Source organism: Hemiscyllium ocellatum, chromosome 6, assembly GCF_020745735.1.
Source record: "Hemiscyllium ocellatum isolate sHemOce1 chromosome 6, sHemOce1.pat.X.cur, whole genome shotgun sequence".
Lineage (NCBI taxonomy): Eukaryota > Metazoa > Chordata > Chondrichthyes > Orectolobiformes > Hemiscylliidae > Hemiscyllium > Hemiscyllium ocellatum.
In genome coordinates, this window is record NC_083406.1 from 112644869 (window position 1) to 112663963 (window position 19095).

General features: G+C 42.3%; 1 protein-coding gene across 1 annotated transcript in view; it reads left to right on the forward strand.

Annotated features, from left to right (window-relative positions):
- The first annotated feature begins 10090 nt into the window (after positions 1–10090).
- The window catches only part of LOC132816880 (CD99 antigen-like protein 2), a 43162-nt gene continuing 34157 nt past the window's right edge, over positions 10091–19095 (forward strand). Inside the window, exon 1 of the mRNA XM_060826874.1 lies at positions 10091–10364. Coding sequence (XP_060682857.1) covers positions 10304–10364 — 61 coding nt within the window. The 5' untranslated portion in view covers positions 10091–10303. The remainder of the gene's footprint in view (positions 10365–19095) is intronic.

Here is a 19095-nt window from a genome sequence, read left to right on the forward strand (position 1 = left end):
CTCACCACTGATGCACAATGATAGAGTTGTGTATCATCTAAGATGCACTTCAGTAATACACTGAGATTCCACTGACAACACCTTCTAAACCTGTGATCTGTACTATCTGGAACAACAAGAGCAATAGATGCATGAAAAAATGATCACCTTCAAGATCTCTTCAAGGTACACACACCACCCTGACTTGGAAGTATATCACTGCCTCTTCACTCTTACTGGGTTAAGATGTTAGCCTTCCTGCTATAGGAGGGTTGAAAGGTTTCAGAAAAGATTTACAAGGATGTTGCCAGAGTTGGAGAGTTTGAGCTATAGGGAGAGGGAGAAGAGACTGGGGCTGTTTCCCTGGAGTGTTGGAAGCTGAGGGGTGACTTTATAGCGATTTATAAAATCATGAGGGGCTTGGATAAGGTAAATAAATAAGGTTTTTTTTTCCCTGGGGTGGAGGTGTCCAGAATTAGGAGGCACAGGTTTAGGGTGAGAGGGGAAAGATTTCAAAGGGACCTAAGGGGCAACTTTTTCATGCAGAGGGTTGAGGGTGTATGGAAAGAGCTGCCAGAGGAAGTGGTGGAGACTGGTACAATTATAACATTTAAAAGGCACTTGGATGGATATATGAATAGGAAGGGTTTAGAGAGATATGGGCCAAGTTCTGGCAAATGGGATGATTTAATTTAGGATATGTGGTTGGCATGGATGGTTGGACTGAAGTTTCTGTGCTATATATCTCTATGACTCTTTGTTAGAATACTCTTCCTACCAGCATTGTGATGTGCCTAAACTCCAAGGACTACAGGGCTTTAAGAAAACAGCTCACCTCCACCTTTTCAGGGGCAGTTCGGGATGGGAAATAAATGCTGACCTAGCCAGTGACACCCGTAGATTTCACAGAATCCCTACAGCATGGAAACAGGCCCTTCAGCCCAACAGATCCACACTGACCCTCCAAAGAGTAATCCACCCAGACGCATTCCACCCACCCTATATTTACCCCTGACTAATGCACCGAGCCTACACATCTCTGAACACTATGGGCAATTTAGCATGGCCAACTCACCTAACCTGCATATCTTTGGATTGTGGGAGGAAACCAGAGCACCCGGAGGAAACCCATGCAGACACACGGAAAATGTGCAAACTCCACACAGACAGTCACCTGATGCTGGAATCAAACCCAGGTCCCAGGAGCAGTGCTAACCACTAAGCCACCATGCCCAGATCCCATGAACACTTTTTTAAAAAATGAGTCACATTAAAAGACAAGGCTAAAACTTCAGTGTTACCCAAGGAAGTGCTGTACTGTTGGATGAGCTGTCTCCCAGATGGAAGTTAAACTGAAATCCCATTTGCCAGTTCCAGTAAATGTAAAAATCCAGTGATACAATTTCAATAAGTGCAGGGATTGCTTCCTGGAGTCCAGGCAAATATCTACTCCTCAACCAAAATGACAAAAATAAACAGATTATCTAGTCATTAACACATCATTGATCACATTCATATTTAAAATAAGATGTTGGTAGAATCCAGATGTTAGTCTGATGAGCTGTCACAAAAGAAGCAGAAAGGCAGAGTGATCTGATAGAGCGAAATAATGAATTGGCTCCAGTGATGCCATTTGAAGCCGAGAATGCAAAATAAAAAGAATGGAACGCATTTAGCAAAATCAGAGAAATTGGCAATGAAAATACCAGGTCACAAGCATGCAAACAGTGAGGAAGAAGGTCCAAGTTAGAGGAGGGTATGGATGGATTAGACAGATTGACAGATCAGTGGGAGATGGAATTTAATCCTGATAAGTGTGATATGATGTGTTTCGGAAGAAGTAACAAGTCCAGGAGTACTCAATAAATGACAGGACATGAGGAATTTCAGAGGGACAGAGGGATCTTGGGGGGTCCTTGTCCAAGAAGGCAGCAGGTACAGGTTAATAGAGTAGCTAAAAAGTCAAAAGGATCACTTGTCTTCGTCAGTAATTGCATGGACAATAAGAACAGGGAGGTTATATTGGAGCTGTACAAGACCGTAAGACCAAAAGAAATAGGAACAAAGTTAAGCCATTTGACCTATCAAGTCTGCTCTGCCATTCAGTCATTGCTGATATGTTTCTCAACCCCACTCTCCTGCCTTGTCTCATTGATCCCCTTACTCATCAAGATCCTGTCTATCTCTGTCTTAAATACACTCAATGACTTGGCCTCCACAGCCCTTTGTGGCAATGAATCCCACAGACTCACCACCTTCTGGCTGAAGAAATTCCTCTTCTCAGTCCTCAGTGAAAGGCTAGTCCCTTCACTCTGATTCTGTGTTTTCAGGTCCTGCAGTGGAAACATCTTCTCTAATCCAATCTACGCAGGTGTCTCAGTATTCTGTAAGCTTTAATGACATCACCCCTCATCCTTCTAAACTCATCAAGTACAGACCCAGAGTCATCAATCGTTCCTAATACAATAACAACTTTGGTTAAGTAACAGCTGGAGTACTGTGCGCAGGTCTGGTCGCCACACTATAGAGAGGATATGATTGCACTGGGGGGATGCAGAGCAGATTCACCACAATAGAATCATATAGAGTCATAGAGATGTACAGCACAGAAACAGACCCTTTGGTCCAACTCATCCATGCCAACCAGATATCCTAAATTAATCTCATCCCATTTTGCCAGCACTCGGCCCATATCCCTCTAAACCTTCCCTATTCATTGGGCAGTTTCACTACAAAGAGAAGCTGGAGAGACTTAGGATGTTTTCTTTAGAGCAGAAAAAGCTACTAGGGGACCTAATTAAAGTTTAAACAATTGAGGGGCACAAATAGAGTGGATACAAAGCAACTATTCCCCTTAGTTAAATGTTCAATGAGGGGGCATAACTTTAAAGTGAAAGCCTTAGAGGTGATTTGAGGAATTTATTTTCATTCAAAGAGTGGTGGGAATCTGGAATGCATGACCTGGGAGGGAGGTGAGGCAGGAAAATATGCAACCTTTAAAAAGTACTTAAAAAGTCAGAAAATTCAAGACTTCAGGCCAAATGGGCATGAGTGGCATGGTGGCACACTGGTTAGCACTGCTGCCTCACAGTGCCAGAGACCTGGGTTCAATTCCAAACTCAGGCAACTATCTGTGTGGAGTTTGCACATTCTCCCTGTGTCTGTGTGGGTTTCCTCCGGGTGCTCTGGTTTCCTCCCACAATCCAAAAACGTGCAGGTTAGGTGAATTGGCCATGCTAAATTGCCCGTAGTGTTAGGTGAAGAGATGAACGTAGGGCAATGGATCTGGGTGGGTTGCGGGTTGGTGTGGACTTGTTGGGCCAAAGGGCCTGTTTCCACACTGTAAGTAATCTAATCTAAAAATGCTAGAAAGTGGGACTAGTGTAGATATTTTGTTGGTGCAGACTTGATAGGCCGAAGGGGCTCTTGTACTGCACGATTCCAAGACTCTTTAAGAAGAAATGTTAGGTAATTATTAGTAAAGGTGTAATGAGGGCAATCGTAAAGAATCATAAAAAAAAGTCACATGATGTGCACAGTGGACTGGAGTTGGGAATACTGCCAACCTCATGAAGTATTAGTTTGAACGTTTGTCAGGTTATAAGGCAATACCGATAACTTTGATTCTGGGGAATGTTATAAAATGGGAGATATCAACCAGTCCTCCTTGTAACCACACCAACCTTTCCCTTTCTGTGAAAATCAATTAAATAATGCTTCACAACTGTTGCTCTGGCAGCTTTATTTGTTCAGGTGCCACCCAGTTACCAGTAACTGAGCTGTAAAAACTGGGAAAATCTGAGGTCTGATCCATAGTCTATGATAAATCGGCCGAGATTAAATACAATAATGTTGATGGGCGGGGATTGCAACAATTAAACACATTGGGTTGGTATCAGAGTTGGGATTCATACTGCAAAAGCATTTAAAAATCCTGTCAGCCACGCTGAGAAATGGCAGCTATTATTCATAATGCTAGTGTCAACCAACTAGTTGTAGGCTCAGAACTACAGAACACGTTCAGGATAAAGAATCAATGCCTTAAATAAATTGTCTGTAAACTCGCTTTGGAACATCTTGAGTTGGAGATGCTGGTGTTGGACTGGGCTGTACACAGTTAAAAATCACACAGCACCAGGTTATAGTCCAACAGGTTTAATTGGAAGCACACTAGCTTTCGGAGCGATGCTCCTTCATCAGGTGATTGTGATGATTGTGATGAACAATCACCTGATGAAGGAGCATCGCTCCGAAAGCTAGTGTGCTTCCAATTAAACCTGTTGGACTATAACCTGGTGTTGTGTGATTTTTAACTGTGAACATCTTGAGGTTATGAAAGGCACTATCTAAATGCAAGTTTTTCTTTTGGAATCCTTTTTCTCTTCAAGGTGATGACTGCTTATTTCCAAATATTTGAGAAAGGCTAAATGATGAAACTATGTGGATGTGTTGGATAGATGAGGCCTGTATTCAGTAATTTGAAGATTAAAGGGTTATCTGATTGAGGTACTTAAGATGATTAAAGGATTTGAAAGGGCTGATGGAAATAAATTGTTTTCTCTGTTGGGTGAGATGGAGGGGGAAAAGAATCTAGGAGTGAACTCAACTTAAATATTGGAGGAATGATGTGAGGAAAGCATTCCCTCACACAAAGGAAAGTCAAAATCTAGAGTTCTCAGTACCAAAATGTCTGGTGCATTTGGGGATCAATTGGAAATGTCAAAACTGAGATAGGGAGATATTTAAATAAAAAAACAATGAAGAAAATATGTTGTCCTGACTAGTCTGGTTGACATGACTTCAGATCCATGGCAATATGATTGACTCTTAACTAACCTCTGGAATGGCCTAGCAAGCCATTCAGTTCAAGGGAAAACTAGGGATGGATTACAATTGCTGACCCTGACAGTGGTGTCTATGTTATGTGAAGGAATGTGTAAACTCTCACCATGCACACTAGAGCCAGTTTTTAACTTTAACAGTCTTATCAAGGGTTTTGGCAGTGTCAATAGAGGACTAAAACTGCCAAATCCATACTCTTTTGTCAGATCTGCACCAACCTGATCTCCTAACTCTGTTTCTCACTCCACAGGTGCTGCTGGATTTTTGCTTTATGTTCCTATTTCATATTATCCCAGCATCTTTGCTTTGCTGTTGTGCTGATTGATTTATGTTAGACAAGGGCATCTTAATGATTATGGAACCGAGGTAGGTAAATGGGGTTAAGATAGGGAACAGCCATCAACTAACAAAATGGTAGAAAAGGCTTAATTTGGATGGGATTGATGGTGTGGTGGGACAAGACTTGTACTTTAGAATTCCTGCACACTTGCTTCTTCCTTTTACCTATATACCAGTTATTCTCAAATTGTGGAGGCCCATGAGAGTCCAGCTGGTGAGTTGATGCAAAATTGAACTCTTGGACATACAATACCATGCCTAAGCTAAGATCAGGCCAGAACCTTTTATCTGTATCACACAGGGCACACCACTCCAAGGAGAATAGTCCTAACTTCTTCAATCTATCCTGAAACTGAAATTTCTTATCCCTGGCTTCTTCACCCTTTTTGCAAGGGTCACATCCTTTCTGTACCCTAAAGTGTACACAAAACGCCAGTTGTGCTCTAACAAGTGTTTGACACAAGATCAACATCATCTCCTTGCTCTAGTTAATGGATCTTGTCTCTACAGTGAGTGGTCATTTCAACAGGCAGTTAGGACTAGTTCCTGTGTGCATGGCATGAGTTTACTCATTCCTTCATGTGATGTGGGTATCACTGTTAAGGTAAGCATTTGTAACCCGTCCCTAGTTTTCCTTGAACTGAATGGTTTACTAGATCATTTCGGAGGATAATTAAGAGTCAATCACATTGCTGTGGATCTTAAGTCATATGCCAGTCAGGCCAGAAAAGGACAGCACACTTCCTTCCTTATTGGGCATTATTCATGATCCAAAATGGTTTTGACAACAACGTATGATCTCTGTTAGGGACAGGTTACAAATGCTTACCTTAACAGTGATACCCACATCACATGAAGGAATGACTAAACTCATGCCATGCACACAGGAACTAGTCCTAACTGCCTGTTGAAATGACCACTCACTGTAGAGACATTACTGAGACTAGCTTTCAATTCCAGATCTTTGTTAATTGGATGCAAATTCCACGAGCAGCTCTGCTGGTATCCAAACCCACGCCTCCAGAGCATACACCTAGGTCTCTGGAATAACCCAACCTCCACTCCCAGCACCTTCCCCTGCAACCGCAGGAAATGTAAAACTTGCGCCCACACCTCCTCCCTCACTTCCCTCCAAGGCCCCAAGGGATCCTTCCATATCTGCCACAAGTTCACCTGTACCTCCACACACATCATCTATTGCATCCGCTGCACCCAATGTGGCCTCCTCTATATTGGGGAGACGGGCCGCTTACTTGCGGAACGCTTCAGAGAACACCTCAGGGACGCCCGGACCAACCAACCCAACCACCCCGTGGCTCAACACTTTAACTCTCCCTCCCACTCCACCGAGGACATGCAGGTCCTTGGACTCCTCCACCGGCAGAACACAACAACACGACAGCTGGAGGAGGAGCGCCTCATCTTCCGCCTGGGAACCCTCCAACCACAAGGGATGAACTCAGATTTCTCCAGTTTCCTCATTTCCCCTCCCCCCACCTTGTCTCAGTCGGTTCCCTCAACTCAGCACCGCCCTCCTAACCTGCAATCTTCTTCCTGACCTCTCCGCCCCCACCCCACTCCGGCCTATCACCCTCACCTTGACCTCCTTCCACCTATCACATCTCCATCGCCCCTCCCCCAAGTCCCTCCTCCCTACCTTTTATCTTAGCCTGCTTGGCACACTCTCCTCATTCCTGATGAAGGGCTTATGCCCGAAACGTCGAATTTCCTATTCCTTGGATGCTGCCTAACCTGCTGTGCTTTAACCAGCAACACATTTTCAACTCTGGATTAATGAATCAATTATACTATCATTCTGTTATTGTTTCCCCCTAAGTTATTAAGTGATGAACATTAATACTATATTATTTGAAATATTCCAATTAAAAATAGAGGGGTTGAGTTGTAAAGGAAGACTAGATAGGTTGCGTTTTTTTTTCACTGGAGTGTAGGAGGTTGAGAGGTGACCTTATAGAGGTTTATAGAATCATGAGGGGTACAGATAGGGTTAATGGTAGATGTCTTTTCCTTAGGATGGAAGATTTCAACACTAGGGGGCAGATTTCTAAGGTGAGGGAAGAAAAACTAAAAAGACACGAGGGGCAATGTTTTTACACAGAGGGTGGTTCGCATGGGGAATGAACTTCCTGAGAAAGTGGTGGATGCCGCCACAGTTGAAAAGACACTTAAACTTTCCTATTCATGTACTTGTCTTGGAGGGATATGGGCTAGGAGCAGGAGGTGGGACCAGTTTAGTTTGGGATTATATCTGGCATGGAATGGTTAGACCAAAGGGTCTGTTTCAATGCTATATGACTCTATGCTATTAAATCATCACAGTAATCTTCTTCTGAGAAATAATATTTATTTTACACTTATATTCATCAACCAAAATCAATAGTATTATAAATCTTACTAATGGAACTACATTGTTGTGGCTTGTGCTTTAAGTGAGGTGATGGGACAATGGGAATGTCATCCACAGACTCTTGGGGTCAAGAGTTCAAATCTGATCTGAGTAGCTGGTGGATTCCTAGAATGATTGTTGTAAAAATGTCTCCATTGCTCTAAGAGTAGAAAATGAGGACTGCAGATGCTGGAGATCAGAGTCAAAAAGTGAGGTCTGGAAAAGTTGAGCTAGTCTGGCACCATTGGAGGAGCAGGAAAGTCGACGTTTCGAGCATAAGATCTTCATCAGGAATGACTATCCTGATGAAGAGCTTATGATTGAAATGTTGACTCTTCTGCTCCTTGGATGCTGCCTGACTGGCTGTGCTTTTCCAGCCCTCACTTTTTGACTCCAGTTTTCTAATGTCCTTTAAGGAAGTCTGTTGTTTTACATGGTCTGACCTATGATTTCAGACGCATAGTTGTTGATTCTGAACTCCCTTCTGAAATGGCTAATCTCTGGATTCCAATAATTAGAACTAGAAGGTGATGTTGAACAAAACACTTGTTAGACTGGAGAATTGTGTATTGTTCTGGGTGCAACATCATAGGAAGTATGTGAATGCATTGGAGAGAAGCAGGTTACAAGAATGTTTCTAGGCATATGAAACTTCAGTTATGAGGATAGATTGAAGAAATTGAGTCTATTTCCTTTGGGAGTTGAGAAAAAGTTTGATATACTACTTCAAAGTCATGGGTAGGCTGGATAGAGTAGATAAAAAGAAACTGTTTCCACTTGTAAAAGGAACAACAAAAAGAGGGCATCGATACAAAGTGATCTGCAAAAGACACAAGGACAAAGTGAGGAGATAATTTTTTACTCAGCGACTAGTTAGGGAATGAAATGCCTGGAAGTGTGGTGGAAATGGTTCAATTGTGGCATTCAAAAGGAATAGAATGATTATTTGAATAAAACTGTTATGCAAGTGTATGAAGGAAAACCAGGAGATTGGAAATAGGTAGTGATGTTTATTTGAAGAACCAATGTTTACACCATGAGCCAAATGGCCACCCACAATAATTCTGTAAAATGCTGTCAGGCATACCCACATTCATTAAAGAATAAATTTTAATTAAAAATGTCTCGAGATATTGATTTAAAATGTTCATTATATATTCTGCATTTATTAGTGAAAATGCAGTAAGATATCTGTAGTTTCCACTAATTTTGTTGTATTATTCTGATGTCTGGAAAAGTGATGTTCTCAAATGAGGCATTTGAGGGAGGATTGGATAGTGTTGGAATATGAGAAGGCAGGAGATTGGCACTAGATTTAAAAAAGCCTGATGAGGGACTGGTGTGGATACAATGGGCCAAAAAACCACCTTCTGCACCCTAAAAATTGGGATTCTGTTACTTTAAAGTACCACGTGAATGCTCTTGGGATATGTCCTAAATGACTCATCGGCTGTCTGTCGACTATTTTGCTCTGCTTCAGTAGACTTTGGAGATGGCAAATAAATGATATCTATTACTGACATGTATCTGTTCCAGCAGTTTGGAAGGGCCATAAGACCATAGAGCATAAGGAATAGGTGTAGACCATTGGGCTCCTTGAGCCTGCTCTGCATTTCAATAGAATCATGGCTGATCCAACATTTCTCACATCCGCTTTCGTGCCTTTCCCCAAAACCCTGATTCCACTACTTATTAAGAATCTATCTACCTCAGTCTTAAAATTTTCATCAGGACTCTGCCCCAACTCTGCTCTGTGGCAAGGATTTCCAAAGACTCAGCCCTCAGAGAAGAAATTCCTCATTTCAGTCTTAAATTAGTGCCCCTTCATTCTGAGACTATGCCCTGTAACCCTAGATTCTCCCATGATGGGAAAGATCCTCTCCGCATGTATCCTGTTTAGGCCTCTTATGAATACTATCCATTTCAATGCGATCAACTCTCATTCTTCTAAACACCATGGCCTAGAATCCCAATTTTCGTTCTTCTAAATACTAATGTCTAGAGTCCCAAACTGTTTAGTCTTTACTTATAAGACAATCCCTCCACTCATCCTAGTCAATATTGTCTGAACTGTCTTAAATTAAATAATACTTTTTCTTTAAATATGGGAACCTAAACTACTCGCTCCTCTTATACTCCAACCCTTTGAAATAAAGACCAACATTCATTAGCCTTCCTGACTACCTACCTCACATTTGTCCTAGCCTCCTAGGACATGTACCCCCAAGTCCCTTTACATTACAGCCTTCCACAGTGATGGTCCATTGAAATAATACTCTCTTATTTATTTCTTCCTTCTAAAACGAACTACAAATTGAACAACCGAGTTGGCAGCGCAATCAGGGTGGGGTCAGGACGTTTTCCCAAAGGGGGCGGCCAGCAGTGACCCCGCCCCTTCACCGGCAGGGAGCGCCACCCCCATTCCCACGGCTGGCCAAACTGTGAGACACCTGGATCATTCATTGGAGCAGGTCGTTGTCAATCGGATGGATCGACAGTTCCCGATGACTCACCCCTCCCCACCCTTGAAGGAGGAGCCTTATTGAAGAATTTCACTCACATTTAAAGCAGGGGAGACTAGGGTAGTGCTACTTTATAAATAGGTGCTTAGTATCAAAGAGGGGGTGAAAAAAAACTTTTCAGAAGTTTTCTGCGAAGTTTTGTAACTAGGGTCTCTTGAGAGGAATTTTTGTTTTTTTTCCCCCCAAGAGCTTTTCGCTTGCCTTCAGGAGAACCATGTTCCCTTCAAGAGTTGTCCTGTTCTTCGGTTTGGCTTTTGTCTTTGTTGGAACGAAAGGTAAAACATTTTTTCTTGATCTCCGCTCGTTAGTTTGTGGTTTGCGTTGGTGTTTTTGAAAACAAAATACGTTTCGCGGCAACCCTTTTGGGCGGATTGAATCCAGTGTTAATGGAAGGAATCTCATGCGCTCTCCCTTCTGAACTGTCCCTTATTTTTTTTGTGTGTGCCTTTCGTCCCTTTTTATGTTCGTGCGAGGTTTTTAAATTTGGTGCTCGCCCTAACTTAACTCGTCAAGCTGAACGAAATTCTCATCTGACGTCCCAAATGAAAACTCAACTACAGAGTGAGAGCTTTAAGAACCAATAAACTGTAATAGAAACTCTCTTTATGGTTTCTCTCAGCATACTTGTTAAAAACTTGCTCATGTGCAAAATTCTAGTTTACTTTTGAGACAGGCAGATTTTCCTCTTGACAAGTTTCATGAAGGGACTTGTGCGAGTGAAGATATTTGCCGACTGGCGCTCACCGTTTCCGTTCAGTGATTCACTTCTATTTAAATTAAATAAGTCTGTGCACCAACCTTCTCCCCAAAACATCATTCAATTCTTTCGTGGATAGCAGTGGCCTGGCATTTGTTGCTCATCCCTAATTTCTCTGGAGAGCACAACATTACTATTTTTAACCAATACTGTTTTGTATAACAATAATTGCTGGTGAAACTCAGCAAGTCTGGCAGGGTTTGTGGGAAGAAAGCACAGGTAAGGTTTTGAGTCCAGTGACTTCACTGATGGCTGTGGGGAGGGGTGGGGTGAGGAAATGATATTTATGTTGAAGACTAGGCTGGGGGAAATGGGAGCAGTGAAAAAGCTGGGTAGAGCCCAGAGAGAGACATGAAGGGGAAAGATAAACAAGAGCATTATGGGTGGTGAGTCGAGGCAGAAGATGAGCTGAATGAGTGATTGAGTATTAAGAGTAGCAGAGAATGGGTAATGTGGTTTGTGTTAGTGTTTTTGAAAGCAAAATATTGTTCGAGGCAGCCCTCTTGGGCAGATTGAATCCAGTGTTAATGGAAGGAATTTCATGCACTCCCTTCTGAACTGTCCCTTATTTTTGTGCCTTTCGCCCCTTTTCATGTTTGTGCGAGGTTTTTAAAGAGGCGTAATAGTGGATGAAAAATGGGTTGGCTGAGCCAAAAGCAAACCATGCCACATCAGGTCAGGCAGCATTTTGAGGAGCAGGAGAATCAGGAATCATTCCTGACGAAGGCCTCCAGCCCAAAACATCGATTCCTCTGCTCCTTGGTTGCTGCCTGACCTGCTGTGTTTTTCCAGCAACATGCTCTGACTCTGATCTCCAGCATCTGCAGACCTCACTTTCTCCATGCCATATCAGGGCTAAGTGTGGAATGGGTTTTTAAAAAAAATCGAATTTTGCTCGAAAGTTATTGAATGCAATGCTGAATCCCATATGACTCTCTAAAATCATAATTTTAAAGATGCATCTAGATGGGTATATGAATAGGAAATGTTTAGAGATGTGGGCCTAATGCTAGTAAATGGTCCCAGATTAAGTTAATGTATCTGGTCGCCATGGTGGAGTTGGACTGAAGGGTCTGTTTCTGTGCTGTACAACTGACTCTGAGATGCTAGTGGAATTTTGCCAGAAACTTTTGTCAGTCCTCCAGCATCTATCATTTGTTTTATTTTTGAATTGTACACAGAGGTATACAGATTTTCTTGGGATGTCTGTGTTTGCCATGGTTGGAAATAACTGCACACCTGATTATTGCGCTTTTTTAACCCATTTGAGGCCTTTAACTTTGGCAGTGCGTGTGGCCAACTTTCTTCCAACACAGCGATTTTTTTTTTAAAAAAAAAAATATTTTTAAATAAGTAAATGAAATGTAAAATAGTCAGCCGCAGTAATCTGAAACCACAATTAAATACACGCACACTTTGCAGCAGTAGATTTTCAGTTTTCCAGAAACTGCTCATACCATGTTTTAGTAACTTACTTCAGTAAACCATCTCGGGCCAAATGAGTTGGCGCAATGATTATAAAACAGGGCAAGTCCTCTAGAGTTTTGGGTTAATAATCCACTGAGCACAAATGTCACATTTTTATGAATAAAGCTTGATGTTTGTTTTTGAAATCTAAATTAAAATGTAGACCTCCTAATAGTTCACTTTTTAAAAAAGTGATCTTTTATTAACAACAAAAAACAGAAATTGCTGGAAAAGTTCTGCAGGTCTGGCAGCATCTATGTAGAGAAAGCTGAGTTAACATTTCAGGTTGAGGGACCTTTCCTTAGATACAGGTTATATAGGGATTGAGGAATCTCCAAAGATGAATGTGGCCAAGGGTGGATATTGTGTATTCTCGGCTAATTGCAATGCAGTCTGTACTGAACTAACCAAACCTCATCAGAGTAAGTGGAACACTTTTTGGCTGTTTTGTAATCGACAGTGCATGGAATAATTTACTACAGCTGCAGGGAACTAGGCTTTTGCTTGCCCTACATTTCACAAATCAACTGGTGCTCTGGTTTCCTCCCACAGTCCAAAGATGTGCACGTTGGGTGGATTGGCAATGCTAAATTACTCAATGTTAGGGATGTGTAGGTTAGGTGTGTTAACAATGGAAGAGAAATTACAGGGATAGGTTCGGGGATGAGTCTGGGTGGGATACTTGAAGTGTTGGTGTTGGCCTGTTGGGCTGAATGGCCTGCTTTCACACTGAGAATTCTATGTAAAAGAGAACTTTAAAAATCTTTCATTAGTTTGTCCTGTGTGGCTGATTCTATTCTAAGGGCAGTTGACTGACTGTCATCAAAAGCTACTCAGTCTTTGACTTGATTGGAAAAATAGGACATGGGAGTAAATATTTACTCTCCTATTGGTTCTCATATCCTTGGCATTGATATTTCATTTTTATTGTTTATTGTGTTTAAATTGAACATGTAGTCTACAATTTTGCCTTCAAGTTTTTTTTTAAAGTGTGATTTATGAATACAGGTACAAAAGTCATTCGTATTTTCTTGACCAAGTGCTAATTTTGTAAACCGTGGGCATATCAATTGAGCCTTGCTTTGCAAACTGAAGTGTCACGTAGATTTAAGTTTCCATATCACAAGTGTTTTTTTAAAAAAAACTTTTTTTTTAAAAAAAAGAGAAATTGCTGGATAGCCTTCAGTGTTTTCTAGGCCAATGCATAACAATTTTTTGAGGGGTGAATCCATCGGATATTTACCAGATAATGGGACAAAAGTGTTTGAGCCATTATCAATAAATGCCTCCCCTCTGAAGCCACAGGAAAAGCTGTCTCCAAATCAATGTTGCGACGTGAAGGGTCACTGGATGCAAAATATTAACTCTACTTTCCTTCCACGGATGGTACCTGAGCTGTTGAGTTTTTCCAGCAATTTGTGTTACTAGTTTTAATTTGTAAGCAATTCCAGAGAATGTTATCCAAGAGGGTGGACATGTGAAGCTGATGAAAACTTGGCTAATTCACTTGGAAATGTCTTTTGGAAATGAGGTGGTGTGTGCAGCTGCCTGGAGGATGTCATTCTATCCCCATTGTTCACTTTTTTTTCCTTTGTGTTCAGAGAGAACTTGGAAACTGAGGAATACAGAATATTTTGTCTTTTTTAAAAAAATGGAGTGATTTGAAGAGTGTACTTGAAATGTTTTAGTTATAATTTCAGAATAATTTAGACAGTTGATTTGTTTAGTACCCTCTAGCTTCAAGTCCTTAATGATTAATAGCAAATGATCTTCAAGATGTTGTGGCTGCATTTTGAAATACGACACAGCAATCTGTTTCAGTGATAAGATTAAAATTTAGAATATTGAGCAATGGTGTGAGAGTTCTAACAAACATGATGGGACTGGTGAGAGTCGAAGGTAGAAGTGTACAGCACAAACAGACCTTTCAGTTCAAATCCTCCATGATGCCCAGATGTCCTAAATTAATCCAGTGTCATTTGGACCATCCCTCTAAACCCTTCCTGTTCATGTTCCCGTCTAGATGCCTTTTAAATGTATTCATATCAACCTATAACACTTCCTCTGGCAGCTCATTCCACACACTCCCACCACCCTCGACATGAAAGAACTTGCCCCTCAGATCCCTTCTGAAATGTTTCCTCTCTCTCCTTAAACCTATGCTGTTTAGTTTTGGACTTCTGTACCTTGGGGAGAAAATACCTTATCTATTCACCCCATCCATGTCCCTCATGATGTTATAAACCTCTTAAGGTCATTACTCCAGGGGGAAATAACCCCAGACCCTCCCTATAGTCTGATCCCTCCAACTCTGGCAACCTTCCTGTAAATCTTTTCTGAACCCTTTCAAGTTTAACAACATTCACCCTGTAACAGGGAGATCAGTCTTGGATACAGTATTCCAAAAGTGGCCTAACCAATGTTGATTTGAATGTCCACAAGAGCGGTGGTATTGAGAGTTCTAATAAGGCAATTGTAAGTAAGCAGAACGAATGCAGGGCCACAAATTGTAACATGCAATGATGAACAGTCAAAACATACCCACAGCTTTGAGGTGTACCACTTGAATCACGTTAGGACTTACAATCTACTTCAAACTTAAGTGCCACAAGGATCAAGAATATGGAACTGCTGAGGGCTTTTGGATGAAAATTTTTCCAGTGGCGTGTGAGTCCTTGAACCCGGTCAGCTGTGACTTGACTGTTAATGACTGAAAGCACAAGTAACATTGAATGGAAGTCAAAGTTTTTAGATGAGGTTTGTTGCTTTGATTGTTGGATAAGGCTACTCTAGAAGAGAGAGGGTGAAGTGCTGGACAGGGCCTATGATGTTTTTCCATGACATGTCAGTGTGTCAGTGTGTCGTTCAGGAAGACAGCTTATCACTGCCATCTCGAGCAACCACAGATAGGCAATAAATACTGGCTGGGTTAACAACGTTCGTATGAATCAATTTTAGACCAAGTAGCAGTGTGAAACAGTTAGGTTCACCTGTTGATCAAACTGTGATCTGGTAGTTGAGGAACCTGCCGGAGGGAGCTGTCTTCTCCTGTTGACAACACTGATCAGTTATAAATAATTTAGTCAACCTGTTATTATGACACTTCTGGAGTAGCTGGGACTTAAACCTAAGTTTAAAGGAAAACTCGTATCAGAACTGTCAGGTTTTACCATGCAGGAGGAGACACTACTTCAACTCAAGCCTTTCAGACCAAAAGTAGGAATGCTATCACTGTCAGAACTCAAAACGTTACAGCGCAGTATAGGCCCTTCATGTCGCACTGACCTGTGAAATTAGTCTGCCCATCTAACCAACGCTGATACATTGTTATCCATATGTATGTCCAATATTAATTTAATGTTCCAGTCTACTACTGTTGCTTACAGCCAGGTCATTCCATGCCCTTACTACTGAGTAAAGAAACTGCCTTGGACATCTGTCCTATATCAATCACCCCTCAATTTAAAGCTATGTCCCCTTGTGGTGGTAATAGTCATCTGAGGAAAAAATGCACTCACTGTCCACTATTAACCCTCTATCTTAAATGTCTCAATTAGGTCACACTCAGCCTCAGTTCCTGCAGCCTTTCCTTGTAAGACCTTCCTTCCATACCGGGCAACATCCCAGTAAATCTCCTCTGAACCCTTTGTGAAGCTTCCACATCCTTCCTCTAATGCGGTGACCAGAACTGTGCAATACTCCAGGTGTGACCTCACCAGTGTCTTGTACAGCTGCAGCATGACCTCGTGGCTCTGAAACTTGATTCCCCTACCATCCACCACCTCAAAAATCCTATCAACCTGGGTGGCAACTTTCAGGGGTAATGTGTCTGGACACTGAGATTTTTGTTCATCTACACTACCAAGAATTTTACCATTAGCTCCTACTCTGCATTCCTGATAGCACTTCTGAAATGAACTACCTCACACTTTCCTGCATTAAACTCCATTTGCCACTTCTCAACCTAGCTCTGTGTCTTATGTCCCTCAGTAATCCACAACATCCTTTGGCACTATCCACAACTCTGCCTACCTTTTACTGACCCATCCTTCTATGTCCACATAGAGATCATTTTTATAAATGGCAAACAGCAGTGGCCCCAAAACAGACCCTTGTGGCACAGCACTGGTAATTGCCTTGCCCCAACTTATACCTCTTACCCTGAGGTATACACCTATCCATGCCCATTGCTATTGTAAACATAACCGAATTGTGGTCGCTATCACCAAAGTGCTCATTCCTACCTCCAAATCTAACACCTGGCTGGGTTCATTCCCCAGTAACAAATCCAATTTGGCATCACCCCTTGTTGGCCTGTCTACAAACTGTATCAGAAAACCCTCCTGCACATGTTGAACAAAATCTGACCATCTAAACTACTTGAATTATAGTATTCCCAGTCAATATTGGGGAAGTTCAAGTCCCCCATAACTGTTGTATGCCCTGTGAATCATCCATGCAACAAGTTTAGTCTTACGGGCATAAATAGACCCAAGTCATTTGCTCACTGTGCAAGCTTGATGTTAAATTAGGTAATATCAAAGGAATACTGGTTATCCTGATATCCTGTCTTGTTTTATATCATGAACTTTGGTCCTGGAAAGTGCCCAGTCTTGTCTGACAACCCACTCCGTTATGCTCACTAGTGACACACCAGCATTTCATTGAAGAATAAAGAAAAACCATCTCCAGAAATTACTGGAGAAACTCTGGTCTGGCAACATCTGTGGAGAGACCATTAGCATTTAAGTTTTGAGTCCAGTCATCCTTCAGAACTGACAGCAGCTCGGAAAAGCTGATATGTATATATGCTGTTTATGGGAAATGGCAGGGATGAAAGGGAGGGTGAATAGGTGATGAGGGAGCCCAGTGTGAGATAAAGGAATTGTTGGTAGCAAACCAGGGAGGAAGAGAAGCTGGATAGTTGGAAAATGATTTGGCCATACTGAAAGCAACCCCATGTGGAGGGAGGATGGATAATAGACATGGAAGGCAGTGATCAAACTCCCAAATTGTTGTTGAAACCGAAAGGCCATAAGGTCACCAACCAACAGATGAGACAACGGGAAACTCGGAAATATTTTTACAGATAGAAGTTACACAAAGCAGTTACCCGGTTTGCTTCTCATCCCTGATGAAACATAAAGGAAAAATCTGCTCTGAAAACAATAGCAATTATCTTTCAACTCCAGCAAAATAGACATTAACATCTGCATGATATTAACCCTTAGTTCAGTCACTACAATTTTTGTAATGCATGGTGCGTTAGCTGTTTAAGCAACTTCTGCATACAAAATAATTGAGGTAACCATTCTGTCTGCTTGTCTGGAGCAACAAGCCTGCTTCCAGCTACCTGGATTACACCTCTTCCCATCCTACCTCCTGCAAAAATGCTCTCCTGTATTCCCAATTCCTCTGCCTCCGCTGCATCTGCTCCCAGGAGGGCCAGTTCCACCACAGAACATCAGATGGCCTCCTACTTCTTTAGGGACCACAATTTCCCTTCTCACATGGTTGAAGATGCCCTCCAACACATCTCATCCACATGCCGTAATTCCATCCTCAAATCCCACCCCTTCAACCATATCAAAGACAGAACCCCTGGTCCTCACTTTCCATCCTACCAACCTTCACGTTAACCACCTCATCCGCCCACGTTTCCGCCACCTCCAAACAGGAATTGCAAAACCTGTGCCCACACCACCTCCCTCACCAACATCTCACGCCCCAAAGGAGTCTTCCACATCCATCAAAGTTTTACCTGCACATCCACTAATTTCATTTATTGTATCTGTTGTTCCCGATGCAGTCTCCTCTACACTGGGGAGACTGGACGCTTCCTAGCAGAGTGAGGGACACCTGCACCAATCAACCACACCGCCCTGTGGCCCAACATTTCAACTCCTCCCTCCCACTCAGTCTAGGACCTGCAGGTTCTGGGCAACCACCACTGCTCCCTCACCACTTGACACCTGGAGGAAGAACACCTCATCTTCTGCCTTGGAAGACTTCAACCCCAGGGCATCTTTGTGAACTTCACCAGTTTCCTCACTTTCCCCTTCCCCCACCTTACCCAAGTTCCAACTGCCAGCTCAGCACTGTCCTCATGACCTGTCCTACCCACCAATCTCCCTTTCCATCTATCTGCTCCACCCTCCTGTGACCTAACACCTCCATCCCCACTCCCATCCACCTATTGTACTCTTTGCTACCTTCTCCCCAGCCTCCCCCACCCCCCCAACTATTTATCTCTCCACCCTGCAGGCTTCCTGCCTCGATTCCTAAAGAAGAGCTTTTTGCCCGAAATGTCAATTTTAATAAATATATTCCTGCTTGTCAGATGCTGCCTGACCTGCTGTGCTTTTCCAGCACCACTCTGTTCTAAACTCTGCTTCCAGAAAGATCCAAATTGCACTCGAGATGAAAGCCTATAATACTTTTTAAATGTGCTGTAGGCCTGAAATCATTTGAGAATGTTGTATCCATTTGCTGCTTGATATACAATAAATTGATCTTGCTAATCAAGTTAATGCTCTCATTCATATCACACTTGGGGAATCCACATTTTCATAAACCTTTTACAAAGGGTGTGCCTGTCTGAGGGCATTCTCCAGGGCAGGCTGGAACCAAGCTGGCTTCCTGCTCCATGGTAGTGGCAGCCCAACTCGTGCAAAATAGTTCCACTCGGACCATTTTCTATCATTTTTAACCAACGCTTGGATGACACTCCCATGGTGTGGGGAGGATGTCAACCTGATCAGGCTTTGTGGGCATCAAAGCAA